The sequence below is a fragment of the Delphinus delphis genome, chromosome 10, assembly GCF_949987515.2.
Source record: "Delphinus delphis chromosome 10, mDelDel1.2, whole genome shotgun sequence".
NCBI lineage: Eukaryota > Metazoa > Chordata > Mammalia > Artiodactyla > Delphinidae > Delphinus > Delphinus delphis.
In genome coordinates, this window is record NC_082692.2 from 102,185,608 (window position 1) to 102,203,169 (window position 17,562).

Sequence of the window (17,562 nt, forward strand, 5' to 3'; positions counted from 1 at the left end):
CCCGAGACAATCAGGGGCTCCTGCTCGGGCTCCTTCAGGAGAGTCAGGTTCCGCAGTCCCAACGCTCTGCAAGATGCGGGAGGGGAAGACGCCCCAGCGCTAGGCGGAACCGCCGGCCGCTGGGGGGCGGGGCCGGCCTGCTGGGGGCGGGGCCTGGTGCGGGGAGCGCGGTGGCGCGGAGAGCGACGCGGCCGCTGGGTCTGAGGTGGAGGTGAGGTGGGGAAAGGCGGACGGGCAGGAGGGCCTGAGGGGAAGACGAAGTGGGACGGACGGGGGCTGAGCGGGGGTGAGCGGAGCCGAGGCGGGATGGGAGGGCGGCGGGCCTGAGGGGGAAGTGAGACCGGACGGGCGGCGGGGGTGGGGGTGGGGCGCGGTCGTCAGGGTCAGCGGTCCCGGAGGGAGCGGGGAGGAGCTGGGGAGGCCGGGGCCGGCTAGGCAGGGGGAGCCCCCGGCTGAGAAGCTTCCTTTCCTCGCCTGGCCGGGCCGCGGGGCGGGAGGTGGCCCTGTGAGCCCGGCGCGCGGGCCTGGGGTGGGGGTAGGGTGGGGCGGAGCGGGGCGCGGAGGGAGACCCTGGGGGCGGAGGCCCGAGACCCGCGTGTGAGGCGCTCGAACCCCGTCCTCGCGTCCAGGGCCGCGGTGTTCGCAGCGCCGAAGATGTGCGGGCGGACGTCCTGCCACCTGTCCAAGGAGGTCCTCGCCCGGGCCTGCGCCTACCGGGACCGGCAGGGCCAGCGGCGGCTCCCAGAGTGGAGGGACCCGGACCGGTACTGCCCGTCGTACAACAAGAGCCCGCAGTCCAGCAGCCCGGTGCTCCTGTCCCGGCTGCACGTGGAGAAGGTGAGCGCTGACCTGCCCTGCGCCCGTCGCTGCGCCTGTGCTGAGGCCTCCGGGACGGGTCACTGTTCCTGGGGCCCCAGCTGAGTGCTGCTCTGCAAGAGGCGCGCCAGCCCTGGTGCCTGGCCGGTTCATATGCATTTGAAAACACTTTAAGGTAGCGTCTTTCACACCTCACTGATCATCAGGGACTTTTCAATATCTTTAAAAAAAAAAAAAAAGGATTTCCATGCCCCTTATGAGTCCATAAGCGAAGTCAGAATCTCTGGGCTTAGGGCAGGATTAAGACTAGCTAGTCTAAAAACACCTCTGACGTTTCTTGAACGTTTAAGTTTCTATTCTTTCTGATTGCGTCTTCAGTCTTTTTATGTTTGTCTTTTACTGAAGCTAGGAACAGAGGTATTTGGTTTGGTGTTCTGAAGTTTAATTGCATTTTTTATCTTTGTGGAATCTACTTCTGTAGTGTTGGAGTGGCCGATAACTTATAATCATGTTTTGGTTCTTGGCTTTATCTCCTGAAAGGGAGGGAGTATGTGCCCGTATGCATGCATACCTGCAGTGTAATAAAAATGCTTCATTCCAGGACTTCCCTGGTGGCGCAGTGGTTGAGAGTCCGCCTGCCGATGCAGGGGACACGGGTCCGTGTCCCGGTCCGTGAAGATCCCACATGCCGCGGAGCGGCTAGGCCCGCGAGCCATGGCCGCTGAGCCTGCGCGTCCGGAGCCTGTGCTCGGCAACGGGAGAGGCCACAACAGTGAGAGGCCGGCAAACAGCAAAAAAAAAAAAAAAAAAAAAAAAGCTTCATTCCAGAAATCAGTAGTTTTTCCATGTCTTAAATATGTTAAATATCTTTGATATGTTTTTTAAAATCCTGATTGTTTCCATCCTGGATATTTATTCTATCTGATCCATAATGCTTAAGTCACTTGATACAATTGATTATACTACCCTGCTAAATACTCTTCAGAACTGTTGTGATAATATGGTAGTCAAAAAAGATTCATTTTTCCGTTGTGGGGATCAGATTATTTTGAAAAAAAAAATACCAGACGCCTTTGATCTTTTTGGTTGAATGAAGCCATTTACATGAAATAGTTTATTCTTGAGCCATTTTTAGTGGATGCATACTTGTTGAAACTAAAAGAACTTTTTTTAATGAGAGGCAAATCAAAGTAAAAACAATATCATGGGGAACCTTGACTGGAAAAGGAAAAAATAAAACGTTTCAGAGGGAGGAATAATTTGAAGAGAAAGAAGGATTAACTGTTTGAGGTTTCTTATTTTTTTAGCCTCGGTTCTCTTTGTACCACGTCATTAAAATTATAGAATGAATGTTAGCTGGAAGAAAACTTTAACAGATGTAAAGACAGAAGTGTAGAAAGATTGTGAGTGGTCCTGGGTTACCCAGTCAGTGAGGGAAGAGCTGGTACCGAGGTCCAGTCCACTGTTCCCACTCCAGTGGATACTTCCTGGAACTAGGAACGGGGAAGGTGGAGCCCCTAAGCACAGCATAGCCCTCCTCTTCTGTCAGTGGTGTCAGTTTGCTGATGGAATGTTTTGACTCCACATCTCTAATAAATTTTATAAAGGTTGCTAGGGGTTTCCTAATTTTGATAAATATTTGAGGTGTCATTTATCTGAAAATGAAAATAGTAAATTGTAAAGTGAAAATAGAACTATTTCAGGTCACTAATCCGTATCATCAGTGTCAGCGCATGTGTATAGATTGTAACATTTGCATTTGAAGCCACTGACTTGCAAATTACTTCCTCTTTCATTTATCTACCCCCAGTGCTACCAGCTGTTCAGGTTACAAGTCCAAGAGGGTAGAGGAAAAGATGACTAATATTGAGCAATATTTTCAGTATTTTGGCTTAGAAGCCGCTTTCTATTCATTGCTCCCAGTATGGGGCAGCCCTGTATTTGGGTTTGGTTTACAATTGTCCATTGAACACACTCAGGTTAAAGGTGATCAGTGGAATTTTTACGAGCATGATTTCTCAGCCTTGGCACTATTGACATTTTAAGTGGGATAATTGTTGTGGGAAGCTGACCTGTGAGTTGTAGAATGTTTAGCTGCGTCACTGGCCTCTACCCAGTAGATGCCAGTTTTCCCTAGGTCATCATAACCAAAAATGTCTCCTGACATTGCCAAATACCCATTCGATATACCCACTGGATGCCAGTGGGCCAGCCCTCACCCCCGGGCTTGGTGAAGTGAAGGTGGTGGGGGCGGGCAGTGTCAGAATTGCCCCATGTCCAGAACCTCAGATTTAGAGCTTTGTCTTGTAAATTTCTGATGCAAGATTGTTTAGTTGGCTGTGAGATAATGTTATCTCTTATTTTCATTTATGGTTTGTACTGGGGGCCCTTCTGCTTGGAAGGCACATTTGACACATTTGATTCCGGAAGGGAAAGAGGATTTACAAAAGTTCTGTGTTTTCACACATTCTTTTTCTTCCTTCATTCTCTACCCTACCATTTCTTCCAGGGCCACCTTTTCCTTAGTTATCCTGCGAGCTCATTTATTGGTTTTAAAGGCTGCTTCTGTCTTTAAGGAGAAGGAAACATATATGTATATATACATACAATTGACCCTCATTCTTCGTAGATTCTGTTGGTAACTTTGCCTACTTGCCTACTTTGTAACCCCCAAAATAATACTCATGATGCTTTTGTAGCCATTCGTGGACATACAGAGTGGTGAAATATTCAAGTTACCCAAATACGTATTCCTAACTGAGATCAAGTAAGATGAAGTTCTACTTTCTTGTTTCACTTTTCATACTATAAACAAGTGTCTTTTTTGAGATCTGTTTATTGCCATGTTTTTTGCATTTCTATGCTTTTTGTTGGTGATCTTAGTGTTTAAAATTGTCCCCAAGCATAGTGGTAAAGTGCAGGCTAGAATTCGTAAATGCAAGAAGGGCGTAATATGCCTTACAGAGAAAATACATGTGTTAGAGATGCTTCGTTCAGGCGTGAGTTACTGTGGCTGCTGGTCATGAATTCAACATTAATGAACCAACAATATATGTTAAATAAAGTTTAACATATAATAATAAATATTTTAAACAAAAACACACAGAAGACAAGGTTGTATATTGATCAGTTGATGAAAATGTTCTCACTATAGGTTCCTGGCAACCTAACGGTGTTTCCCCTAAGAGCTGCAGTTCAGTGTTCCCTACTTCAGTGTCATGGCAACTTTGTACAGCCTACCTGCCATGTATAACAAGAATGGTTCTGTGGTGTGTGTGTGTGTGTGTGTGTGTGTGTGTGTGTGTGTGTGTGTGTGTATGGCAAGGGGATTAACTAATACAGGCAAGATTTTGAAAGAAGTGGGACAGGATCCTGTGAAGAGCACAGTGGAGGAATTAGCCTTAAACAAAAGGGAAGCCCGGGACTTTCTTGGTGATCCAGTGGTTAAGACTCCGCGATCCCAGTGCAAGGGTCCTGGGTTCGATCCCTGGTCAGGGAACTAGATCCCGCATGCCGCAACTAAAGATCCCACGTGCTGCAACTAAGACCCAGTACAGCCAAATAAATTTAAGAGATAAAAAAAGGGAAGCCCTTCTAAGACACGACTACTGACGATTCCCCTCTTGGAATTCCATCCTTTCAACTTTTTTCATTCTGCTTTTATCTCTCTAGGAACTTTTTGTTGGACTGCACTTTTTCCTCATTTCTCCTTTTTGTTTTTGTACCCCCAGGTTTGATCCTGTGATTGATTTGCTCTCTAAGAAACTTTATCCTAATGGCTTTACCAGTCACCTTTGTATAGAAGATTTTGCTGTTTCTTTTTCATCATAACCTCAAAAAATATTAAACTACAATTAGTGTGCCTATTCCATGCCACACATCTAACCTCATAAGTAGCGGAGAAGGGACTTTTGAACCAGGGTCTTCTTACAAAGGCCATGTTCTTTCCTTTATACCAGAGGTTGGCAAACCGTGGTCCTCAGACCAAATTTGGCTCACTGCCTGTTTTTATAAATAAAGTTTTATTAGAATACAGCCATGCTCACTTGTTCTTTGGCTGCTTTCACACTACCAACGGTGGCAGAGTTGAGTTGCAGCAGAGACTGTGTGGACTCAGAAAGCCAAAAATATTTACTGTCTGGTCCATTACAGAAAAAGTTTGCTGACCCATTCTGTATACCATGCTGCCTCTCTCCTAAGCTTTAATTCCACATGCTTGTTGGACATAGTAAACCTCTGTCTGTGGATTTTATTCTAGAACTAACTCAGAACAACCTTTATATTATGTTCACCAGTGAGGAATTAGGACAGGGCATTGCAGGTATGGTTTGTCTCTTCCCTGGAGTCTGGGGCCTCAGCTGAGAAGGCATTGGGGCTAGAATCATCTAGAGCAGGAGGCAGAAAACTAGGGCCCTCTGATTATTTTTGTAAATGAAATTTTATGGGACAGAGCAACATCCATTTATCTATTGTCTATGGCTGCTCTGTCCCTATAATAGCGTTTATAACAAAGACTGTCAAGTCTACAGTACTTAATATTTAGCCTTTTAGAGAAAAGTTTACCAACATCTGATCTAGAGGCATCTTCACTGTCTTATCTGGCAGTTGATGTTGGCTCTGAACTGGGGCTTCTGACCAAAGCCCCTACATGTGGCCTCTCCACGAAGCCTGGGCTTCTTTACCAAGGTAGCTGGATTTCTTATATGGCAGCTCAGGGCAGCAAAGGCAGTGTCGCAGCAAACAAGGAGGAAGCTGAAAAACCTTTTCTGACTTAGCCTTAGAAATCATGCAGTGTCACTTGTGCCACATTCTGTTCGATAGAAGCAGGTCACAGGCCCGTCCAGATTCAAGAAAAGGGCACATAGGTCCCCCACACAGCTCTTGATGGGAGAAGCGTCGAAGACTTCGGGACCATTTTTCCAAGCTGCCACAGACTTCCCACTGTTATCTGAAATTCAGTGTGTGATATTTCCCCACATCAAACCTCTTTTCGGACTTTTCTCTTTTGTTCAATAGCACCATCATTATTTCAGGCTTCTGGGCCTGAAACCTTAATCATCCCTGTTTTCTTTGTCCATTTGACACCACAATTTCTTTTTTTTCTTTCTTTCTATCTTTTGAATGTCTTTTATTCTCACTACTGTCACCAGACCTACTGTACCACCCTAGTAGAACCTAAAATGCACTGTCTGCTCACTGGTGTCTTCCAGCCCAGTGTAGTACACCGTGAGAATAGTGTGTGTGTGTGTGTGTGTGTGTGTGTGTGTGTGTGTGTGCGCGCGCGCGCATTTTAATCTGTAGATTTCATCAAATTCTCAAGGGGCCAGTTACCCCAAAAGAGTTTAACAACCATGTGTTGAGGGTGAGGCCCCGAGACTACCCCCACATTTGGAGATGCGTTCGAAGGACTCAGCATATGACGTGGCTAAGGTTTATTACAGTGAAAGCATACACAATAGAATCAGCAAGGGAAAAGAAACAAGTAGAAATCTGGAGAAATTTATGCACAAGCTTCCTTATAGTCTCTCCTTCCTGTGAGGGGACACACCAAGCATGTTTTCTCTCCAGCAGTGAAAAATGTGGTAACTTTGTGCACTGTTTCTGCCCAGGGAAACCCATTAGAAACTTAAGCCCAAGGTTTTTGTTGGGGGCTGGTCATGTAGGCACTCTCTGCCTAGCAAGTACCGAAATGGTAGACTCCTAGAAGGAAAGCAGGTGCTCGGCATAAACCTCATTTTTTGCACAAAGTAGGCATAGTGTACCATCCTTATCAGTTAGGGGAAGGTGGAAACACAATCCACGTTCTCAGATCCTAACTGAGGGCCAGTCCTGTAAGCAGGCCTTCCTAAAAATAGCATCCTCAGGCTTGCTATAACTTGGCTGCACAAAACCACTTCCTGCACATTCTTGACACGGCCCCTAATTTCATATCTGGTCTCTCCTCCCATCTCTTCTCTGTCTGATTCCTGTACCTCTTGTGGGAGCCAATCCAAGATCCACCTCACCCTATTCCCTCCCCTTCTGCCCCTCCCAAGGAGCTGATAATACTTCTTCATTCCATCTCTCACAGAGCACTCTCCACTGAACTTTTTTGACACTCCTTGTACCACTTATATGGCCCTTAGCCTATAGTATCTTAGTACTTCATATTTTTAATGTCTGTGCGGCCTCACAAGTTATAGTGCAAGCCCTTTGAGGTTAAGCACCTTTCATGTGCCCCCGTACTACCCTATGTATCCCTTAATCATAGCATGTACCGTTTTACATGATGGTTGCCTGTAACGTGTGCTTCTTGAGAGCTGGGGCCATGTGAAGTGTGCAGGGCCTAGTGCTATGTCTCTCCTGCAGTAGGCACTAATTAAAAGTTTATAGAAATTAAACCTCTTTGTATCCCCCATCCTGCCCAAGCAGAATGTCATACATTCTGATAAATATGATTGCTAGAGAACTCAAGTTACTCACATCATGATACATCATTAAAATTGTTTTCAAGTAGAATATTTCCCTATTAATAATCCTCTTTGTATTTTGAGACTCGTAGTAATGTAATGCATGTACTGAATTAGGTTTTCTAAATTTCATTATGATCTCCTCACTGGATCTTCACCTTTTTCGTGGCAGGGCGCAGACTCATCTGAGCGTGTCATTGCTCCCATGCGGTGGGGCTTGGTCCCATCTTGGTTTAAAGAAGCTGATCCTTCCAAGCTGCAGTTCAACACTAGCAACTGCCGTAGTGATACCATAATGGAGAAACGGTCCTTTAAGGTAGGTAGCTGGTCTAGGGAAAAGGCACATATTCGTTATTTTATCTAACAGAACTATTAGTGCCTTATATACCTGAGAAATAGTTCCAAAGTGTGTTCCCAGTTACTAATGTAGAGTGTTGTTCTGTTTATTACTGTGTGACAGAGCATGCCAAGACAACAGTTTATTATTTCTCATAATAAACCATGGGCTGCCTGGGCTCAACTAGACAGTTTTTACTCAACCAGAGGTTCTCATGTAGTTCTAATCAGATGACAGCTGCATGTCCCAGGTGGCTTCTTAACCCACGTGTGTGACACCTCAGCTGGGCTGAGTAGAACAACTGGAGGCCTTTCCGTGTGCCTGCTGGGGGTGTCAAGGTGGTCAGGCATCTCTCATGGCATCTGGCTTACCCAGAGTTCACCATCCCAGAGAGCAGGGCACGAGCTGCAGGGCTTTGTGACCTTGCCTTGGAAATCATAACAGCTTCGCTTCTGCTGCGTTCTATTGGTCATACAGAGCCAGCCTGACATCACTGAGGGAGGGGACTACTTAGCATGTGAATATTGGTAGGCGTGGTTCTCTGTGGGGCCAGCTTTGGAGACTGGCTACCACAGTGCCTGTTTCCTGCTATGTACATTATTTAATCTTTTCAGCATCTGTGTAAGTGTGACTTTATACGTAAGATATGTGACATACAGAGGAATTAACTGCTCTGAGGTCACACATTGGCAGACCTGAGATTTTTAAGTCTGTGAAATACGTTTCTGTCACTAAGACCATATCTTGCTCATGTTTTCCCTCAGGTGCCTCTGGGAAAGGGAAGGCGCTGTGTTGTTTTAGCAGATGGTTTCTATGAGTGGCAGCGATGTCAAGGAACAAACAAGACGCAGCCCTACTTCATCTACTTCCCCCAAATCAAAACAGAAAAGGTATCATCAGCGGTGTGTATCTGTGACTATGTCTTTGTGTGTTTGGTATGTTCTCTGAGCTTCTTGGATTTTTGGTTTGATGTCTTTCCTGTTTTTTTGAAAATTCTCAGCCATTATCTATTCAACTATTTCTTCTGCCCCATTTTCTCTTCTCTTTCTGACATTCTAATTATATATGTGTTAGTTTGATATTGTCCCGTAGTTTTTGGATGTTCTTTTCTGTATATTTCATTCTTTTTTCTCTGTGTTTCAGTTTGAGTGATTATTGACCTGTTTTTAAGTTCAGTCTTATTTCACTGAAATTGCTTATCTGCCTGTTCATGCATGTTGTCTACCTTTTCTATAAGAGCTATTATATATATATATGTAATACATAGCTAATATGTATATATAGTAATTACACTTAAATTCCTGTCTGATAGTTCAGCATTTGGGAAATGTAATCTCTTGAGTCTGGTCCTGTTGATTTGTATATATCTTGGCAGTTCATTTTTGGCTTTTTGTATGTCTTATAATTTTTTATTGATTGCCAGACATAGTAGATAGGACAGAGACTGAGATCAATAATATTTATGTCTGGAAATGGATATGTTTATTCTTTGTTGCTGCGCATGGGCTTTCTCTAGTTGTGGCGAGCGGGGGCTACTCTTCCTTGCGGTGCGTGGGCTTCTCATCGTGGTGGCTTCTCGTTGCGGAGCATGGGCTCTAGGCGCGTCGGCTTCAGTAATTGTGGCACACGGGCTCAGTAGTTGTGGCTCAGTAGTTGTGGTGCACGGGCTTAGTTGGTCTGCTGTATGTGGGATCTTCCCAGACCAGGGATCGAACCCATGTTGCCTGCAATGGCAGGCGGATTGTTAAACTGCGCCAGCAGGGAAGCCCCTGTTTATTCTTTTATTAGGCCATTAATGTCCGAGGTTGAGTTGATCTTGTCCGGAGCTGAACTGGGTTTGGTTTTGTTGTGCATCACAGGCTTTAAATATTTCTCTGCTGTCACCTTGTGTTCAGGGTAAGGGTTGGTTTTCCAGAGGGTTTTTCTCAATAGCCCTGCTTCCTGCAGCTCTTGTTACTTCCCTTTGAGCCTGTGCCTTCGAGAGGATCTCTCCATGCTCTTGCCGCTCCCCCAGAAGCAGACTGCTGTTGCTTGTCATCTGGTGTACAGGGAGGTGGAGAGAGCTCTCCGTGGCCTTGGTTCAGTCTCAGGCTGAAGCAGAACTGTGTCCCCGGCTCTCAGGCTCAGGCTTTCTCAGTGATCCTGCTTCTCCAGGGGCGTAGAGGGTTTTTTCTTTTGCCCTTTTCCAGCCTCAGGGGGTCTTTACCTGTATCTTAGGAGCGATAGGATTTATCACTTTTACCCTGGCCCCTTAAGCTTTTTGTTCCTTAGAGGAGAAGTGACCAGGTAAGGCTTCTCACCATCCCTGAGGCAAAAGAGCTCCCCGTGTCTAGCACACATTGGCAAAGAAGCTTTCTCCAGTCTCCTGCCCCCAGTCTCTCTCGTGAGCTCCTGTGGAGGGTGGTCTGCAAGCTGAGGCAAACTTCCCTGAAGTCTGCAGCCCCCAGGGGTTCTGTGCCCTCAGGCTAGCCCACACTCTGCATCGAGCAATTTGTTGATAATTTTATCTGAATTCTTACCTGCTGTTTGAAGGAGGCCTTGTTTTCCTTCTGTTACCACTGGGAAGCCAGGACTGGTGTCTCATCTCCTCTTGGATGACCCTGTCTTTCCATAAAGTTCAGGCTAATTGGTTGCCCTGTGACCTCAGTTCTCTGATGAGTTTAAGTTACGGTTATTTAGATTCTCTACCTTTTTTTTTTCTGCGGTACACGGGCCTCTCACTGTTGTGTCCTCTCCCGTTGCGGAGCACAGGCTCCGGACGCGCAGGCTCAGCGGCCATGGCTCACGGGCCCAGCCGCTCCGCGGCATGTGGGATCCTCCCAGACCGGGGCACGAACCCATGTCCCCTGCATCGGCAGGCGGACTCTCAACCACTGCGCCACCAGGGAAGCCCTCTACCTTTTTTTTTGTTAGGGTGGAGGTGACACTTTCCAGCTTTCTGTATTCTAGGCCTTGAACTGAATCTTAAATGGCAAGTAGGAGTTGGCATGGTGAAAAAGGGAAGGAAAGACCTTTGGGGCAGAGGAAAGTTGCTTCTGCGAGATACAGGGGCATGAAATTGCATGAGAGCATCATCATTTAGAAATAGCTGGGCTTAATTCAAGTTAACATTGTAATTGAAAGCCGGAATCATGATCCAGGTCATGGAAGGCTGGAATATCCACTGAAGGTGTTAAACTGTATTGTGAAAGCGTTAAGGAGCCATAAATCTATTGCCTCAGTGAGTATCTGCCACCAAACCTCTCTCCTTCCGCGACGGTGGATCAAGAGGACCCATGCTAAAGGCACGGGCTGAATTCCTTCTAAAATGATTGCCGTGCTCTCGAGTCTGTAGTAGTACCCAACCTGCAGAGGGGAGGGCGGCTGCTGAGTATCTAATCTACCATGGATTTTGCTTCCAGTCAGAGAGCATGGGTGCTGCAGATGGCCCTGAGGACTGGCAGAAAGTCTGGGACAACTGGAGGCCGCTGACGATGGCCGGGCTCTTTGACTGCTGGGAGCCCCCGGAGGGAGGAGACTGCCTGTATTCTTACACCATCATCACAGTGGATTCCTGCAAAGGCTTGAATGACATCCACCACCGGCAAGTCACACTTCTCATGCCTGGGTCCAAAAGGATTCAGGGCAGGGTTTGTCCTCTTTGCTTTTAGATAGGCAGCTTCTGTACGCACAGATTTAGAGAGTAGGAAACTAAGACAGTTGCTTCACAAAATACAGTCAGTTTGGCTGTAACATGACATGCATTCCTAAAAATCACCACACTATGCAGAATTGCACTATGAGAACCATAGGACTTACGGGAACTGTGGGACTAAGGGGACTACACTTAAAAATTTTGTCAGTGACACAGTAAAACAAAAAGAAAATAGGAATCTAGTAAAAACAGTACTATCGTTCCATGCATTAAGTGGTTAAGAAGTACATAGATACTACAATAAATATGGCATTTTACCTTAGAAAGACCTGAAACTGACTTGTGGAAGTGAGCGTCGGAAGAGTTGCAGCTTGTGTTGTTGTGCAGTGGTAGAAGGAAGATTCTGCAAAATTATCATCTTTTGCAGTCTTAAATCCTGGGGCATGTTCTTCTGCCTTTGAAACGTTGTTCCTTCGAGGCGTGCCTTTACGTATTTAATCAAAACTGAACATTTTGGTGCAATGTATGGCCTCCTCCAGTTAACTTCAGTATCACTAGTGGAAATTCCTTAGCAGCATCTTCATCTGTGCTCATGTCTTCTCCCAACAGCTGAGAGCTCTGGAAATTGCAGCAGTGTTTGAGGCCACCAAAACAGCCATTACTAGCGCTAAGAGGAGCCACCTCTGTGGTGTTTTTGTGGTCTTTGTGTATAGAGAGGGCATTCTCTTTGTGAGAAAGCTTCCAGTTTTTTAGTTTTTTTACTGTTCGGCTTTCAGTCCATATACTAAATCTTGCCATTGCTTCTATTCCTTCAGACCTGGCTGGTATTGACTTTATAACACTTCTTGCAATTGTTCCAGCCGTGGATGTTCCTTTTCTCCCAGGCCTGTTACTGTTGTGGATCCTTTATGTCTGTTGCTCAGGAGATGTCACATGTTCTCTTCTTGCTTTCAAGACGCTTTATTATTATTTCACGCTTCTCATCAAGACTTACAAGTTTTCTGTTTGCATGCACTGCTTAGCGTGTTTGAGCCAGGAAGCTTAGACGTGTTTCAGATGTTGAACGAATGGTTTTTTTAATATAGAGAAAAGTTTACAAATGCAAAGTAAGAGCAGAGCACTTCGGAGGATAATATGCAGTGAGCCAAGGTAGCCGTCAGTGTTTGAGATGTGTGCGTTTTGTGTGCTCTTACAAGGCTCAGTTCAGCAGGGTGCAGTTTTCTGTGTTCACTTTGTGTTTCTGACAGACAAAACCGTATATAAGCAAAGGCAAAATTAGCATTATGTTCTAAAAAAATAATAGATCAATCACATTGGAACAGATTTTCATTTTAAAAACAAGCGTTATGGGACCTCGCTGGTGGTCCAGTGGCTAAGACTCTGTGCTCCCAATGCAGGGGGTCTGGGTTCGATACCTGGTCAGGGAACTAGGTCCCACATGCATGCCGCAACTAAGAGTTCACATGCTTCAGCGAAGATCCCGCACAAGGCAACAAAGATCCTGTGTGCTGCAACTAAGACACAACGCAGCCAAATAAATAAATATTTTAAAAGATATTTAATAAAGTAAAAAACGTTAGCAGAACTGACTAGTGTAACATTTTCACAGTTTTTGCCAGATCTGAGTGTCCTCAGAAGTAATTTTATGATTTTTTGCTGAAAAGAATGCAGTGCTGCACAAACTGGATTACCTGTTTTAGCCCTCTTGTCCTAAGCGTTCTGTCTGAAATGATGCTTTCATGGGATATAATAGTTCTAGTTTTTGCTAATTCACCTTAAAATAAATTCCTATTTCATCTAATCTAAGATGTTGTACCACTATTTTATACATAGTTAAGAAAAATAAAGTGCTGCCAATTATTGCCAATTAAACTGTGATAGTGCAGAGATGCCATTCATCATAAAATGCATCTGGATTTAAAAGATCTTAAAATACCCTTTTTTTAAAATATTTATTGATTTATTTAAATTTATTTGGTTGCCCCAGGTCTTAGTTGTGGCAGGCGGGCTCCTTAGTTGCAGCTTGTGGGCTTCTTAGTTGTGGCAAACTCTCAGTTGCAGCATGTGTGTGAGATCTAGTTCCCTGATCAGGGATGGAACCTGTGCCCCCTGCATTGGGAGCTTGGAGTCCCAACCACTGCACCACCAGGGAAGTCCCTTAAAATACTTTTTAAAAGTACATGTTTGGAGGAATTCCCTGGCGATCCAGTGGTTAGGACTCCGTGCTTCCACTGCTGAGGGCCTGGATTCGATCTCTGGTCGGGGAACTAAGAATCCCATAAGCCATGCAGTGCGGCCAAAAAAATAAATTAAATTAAAATAAAATGTTTGACTTGTTGAAGTAATAATAATTATTAAAATAGATGTTAACGCATTTATCTCCTATCTGTACCACCCACCAATGAAGTGTGTACATTCTTTGCATTGGCCTAGAACATAACATTGGGGGCTAAACAAGGGATCTTTTCCTAACATCTGCTGGGTACCAGGAGTCATCTGAGGCAGGCTCTTTGCTTTTCTGCCATAGTTTCCTTTTGTTCACAATTATATAAATAGCTCTTTCTTAGATAAATCTTCCATGGGTGATAAGGCTGGAGAGTATTGTTGATAGACAAGTTTTCCAGGGTTTATTTTCCCTTTAAGTCTAGGCTGGAGTGTCGTAAAGGTCACCAGTTTGCTAGCGTGTACACTGGAGTGGATCCACTCATAGCACGGGGCACTGTCTTTGCCATCTGACTCTGTTAAGCTGGGTCTCCTGGTGTTGAGTTTTGTGCCCTGTGGGTGGCGGGGGGGGGACACCGGGCAGCAACTGGCACGTGAGGCGCGGAGAGAGGGTGAGCTGCTGCTTGGGGCAGTTTGCGCTTCAACTGACCGGGCCTTTCTCCCCGCCCCCCCCCCCACCCCACCCGCGGCTCCCAACCACTGTCTTCACCTCGCGGGCTAGGATGCCTGCCATATTAGATGGAGAGGAGGCAGTCTCTAAGTGGCTGGACTTTGGGGAGGTCTCAGCTCAAGAAGCTCTGAAGTTAATTCACCCCACAGAGAACATCACCTTCCATGCAGTCTCTTCCGTGGTGAACAACTCCCGAAACAACACTCCTGAGTGTCTGCTTCCTGTTGACTCGCTGGTCAAAAAGGTAGGGCCTATGACTATGATAGTCCTTTCTGAGCTTTCTGTCTTCTGTCAGTGTGACCTGTTAATTTTATGCCATGAACTTTCACAATCAGAGATTGAATACAAACCACCCCAAATTCACCTTCCTCGTGCACGGCAAGGTGGACCAGAGCAGTGACTCTCAAAGCTGGCTGCGACCCGGGAGTCCTCAGGAGACCTGTTTCAAAATGTAAATGCCAGCCTCTGTCTAGACCTACTGCTTCAGCATTCAGGGCTGGGCTTGGGCTTCTGTATCTTTAAGAAGCTGCCTTGGTGGGTCTGATAATAACCCAAGTTTGAGGATTCCTCATCTAGAGGGTGATTGTGAGAAGGACAAGGAGCCCTCGACCATAACTGCATCTCTCGCCAACCAGATGTGTGATTTATGTCTGTTTTCTGCACCTCTTTTCCCAGCTACAAGATGGAGGAATTCCAATCGTCGTTCTCCTTCAGGGGGATCTGAGAACATTCCTGCCGTGAACTTTAACTTCTTAGAATTGGCAGGGATCCAGATGATGTATTTTGAAGGGAAGGTGAACAGGCAAGAGGCCTCAGTGAGAAGGAAGTTCCAGAGTAGAAGCTGGCCCCTGCTGATACCCGGGGTGAAGATTTAGGAGTAGCAACTGTTTGTAGGTGGCATAGAGGGACCTGAAGTAAGACATGGATCTGAGTGTTCCAAAGTAGGCGTCTTAGGGTGCCTGAGAAGTGTGAAGGACAGTGATGGCTAGGACAGCTGCCCCCTTCCCCACTTTTCTAAGTTTATTAAGTTTTCATACTCACTGTCAGTGTCATCTTTTTTCTCTCAGTTCTGTCGAACTCCTGCACCCCTGACACTTTTTTTCATTACCCGTCTCTAAAAATGTCATTGTATGCATTCCTTTTGCACTAGACACTGCCCCATTTCTGCCATGGTCTTTCCTCCAGAAGAATTCAAAAAAAAAAAAAAAAAAGAATTCACATTCTGGAGAGGTGGCATCGTGTGAACTCAGAAGCTTCAGTCTGGGGTTGGCGAAGGTGTAGAGGAAGCGGAGGGAGCGGGGCTGGTGGGGGGCTGTGCGGAGGGCGGTGCCGCGGGAGAGAGCTGTGCTCCGGCCCTCGGCCCTCGGCTGACTCCCGCCCTGCGACTCTCCTCACACCACACTGCCTGGTCCTGCTGAAGCACACACTTTTCCCTGACACTGCTTCATTGTCTGCCGGTGTTTGGAGTGCCCAGCAGCTCTCTTCTCTGGCTGGTCCCACACACCTCTGGGAAGCCTCCTCTGAGAGCTGCTCCCTACTCCTTGCAGCCCTTGGAACGCACTCTGCTCCTCTTATCCCACTCCTGATTAGGGGCCCCATCTGGCCCTTGGTGACATTTTCCAAGCCTAGGTCAATACCTAATGCCTCTTCCCCTCTTTCTTCCCTTGGAGTTGGCCTGTTTCCACAAGCTTGAGCTGGTGGTTTGAGCTTTTCCTTCTTTCTCCTAGGAGCCCAAGGCAAGTGGCAGCAGCCAGAAGATGTTGCAATGGCTGGCCACAAAGTCGCCCAAAAAGGAAGACACCAAAGCACCCCAAAAGGCAGAGTCAGATGTGCCCCAGTGGTCCAGCCAGTTCTTGAAGAAGAGCCCGCTCTCCCACAGGAGAGGCGCTGACCTCCTGGAGCGATGGCTGAAGCGGGAGAAGGAGGAGGAGCCTGTGGCCAAGCGGCCTCACACCCAGTAGCGCAGGACTTACAGAGGCCAAGGCCAAGGCGTGCTGCGCTGAATACCATGGTGATGACAGGTTGGAGGGGGGGGTGTTCCTTGGAGGAGGTAGCACGGTGTTAACAGTTGTGGCTTCTTGGGGGAGGGGGTGTCCTGACTGTGACCGGGGAACCCCAGTGGGGTGGGTGGGCAGCCTGGGAAAAGGGAGAGGTACCACCATCAACTCATGATGGGGGGCGGGGGGGCCTTGTGCCCACAGCTGTCTCCTGGTGGCCCAGGGACCTTCCCTCAGAGTCTGACCCTGCTGGCGGTTCTCAGCATGACCTGGTAGTGCTTAGCAGAGGCTGTTTTCTGTTTAGCCTTCGGGCTCTTTCAGTGCTTTGGAATTAAGTTCTTAAAACATTGTATTTTTTTCTGAATAAAGTGTTTGATAAACAGTTTACATTTCAGAAAATGCTGCTGGTGGGAGGAACTCGGGATCTCACTGTTTTCTCCTGGCATAGTCCTAGGGAATGGTTTTGTCACAATGTGGGGCACTGGGGTTTTTGTGGACAAAACTTCCTTTCTGGAAACAAAAAGACTTGGTGGGGCACTCTTCATTGAGTCTCTGTTCACTCTTAACACTTGGAAGTTGCCCGAATCTTTTAGCTTAAAACCAGCCAGAGTGCCTGCCAAATACGAGGGGTTGCAGAGGCCAAGACCCCTGCATGGGGAGTGCAGGATCTGGGTGCGAGCCCTGCCCAGATTCGCGGCCCCTGGGTGGAGCAGGGCACGGAGGGTGACACGGGTTTGGGGGCCATCCGCCCCAGCCTGGTCAGCGCCCCCGCGGTTTGTTCTGCAGGCTCGTCCCAGGCACCACTCTGTAATTAGATGTTTGGGTGGTTGTGACTGTACGCCTCCCCACCCAGATGACTGGATCCGTGAAGGCACGGACCGCTTTCGGCCCACGTGAACAGGAGGCCTGCCAAGGCTCCTATAATGTAGCTGCGCACTAATGCGCGCGCAGCCCTCCAGGCTTAACCGGATGCCACGCCTCGGGGGGCGAGGAGCGGGCCGCCCACGGTGGGGACGCCGAGGCCGAGAGGCCTTCCCAGGGATCCGGGGACAGCCTCCAGGAGGGCCGCGCCGGGCACGCCCCCTCCCCCCCGCATCCGGGCGTCCGGGAGACGGAACCCGCCAAACGTGGCCCTGGCGGCGGGATGGATATGGCGCCTCCGCTCGCAGGGCGACGCGCGCACGCCGCCGCCGGGCCTATGCAAATCAGGGATCGCAACCTCACCAATCAGAGCGGGGCGCCGGCGCTGTTCCTGCCAATGGGGGCGAGCGACGCCGGCGGGCGGGATCCCCGCCCCAGACCCTAGGCCTCCAAACTCTTCTTCCGGGGGGCGGCGGCGGCGACGGAGTGGCGGGTGGGGTTTGGAGAGCGACCTCGGCGCGAGGGGCGCGGGGCGCTTTCCCCGGGCCTGCAGTTTTCTCTGGGCTCTTTGGCAC

General features: G+C 47.6%; 1 protein-coding gene across 2 annotated transcripts; it reads left to right on the forward strand.

Annotated features, from left to right (window-relative positions):
* The first annotated feature begins 496 nt into the window (after nucleotides 1-496).
* Nucleotides 497-16,503, forward strand: HMCES (5-hydroxymethylcytosine binding, ES cell specific). Of its 2 annotated transcripts, none has more exons than XM_060023154.1 (6): nucleotides 497-837; nucleotides 7,438-7,581; nucleotides 8,367-8,504; nucleotides 11,004-11,185; nucleotides 14,181-14,373; nucleotides 15,857-16,503. In XM_060023154.1, the coding sequence occupies exons 1-6, from the start codon at nucleotides 655-657 to the stop codon at nucleotides 16,088-16,090; spliced, it is 1,074 nt and encodes a 357-aa protein (XP_059879137.1). In that variant the 5' UTR covers nucleotides 497-654; the 3' UTR covers nucleotides 16,091-16,503. The 2 variants fall into 2 exon arrangements, with proteins under 2 accessions (XP_059879137.1, XP_059879138.1); XM_060023155.1 differs by having other exon boundaries at nucleotides 8,367-8,492.
* The last annotated feature ends 1,059 nt before the right edge of the window (nucleotides 16,504-17,562 follow it).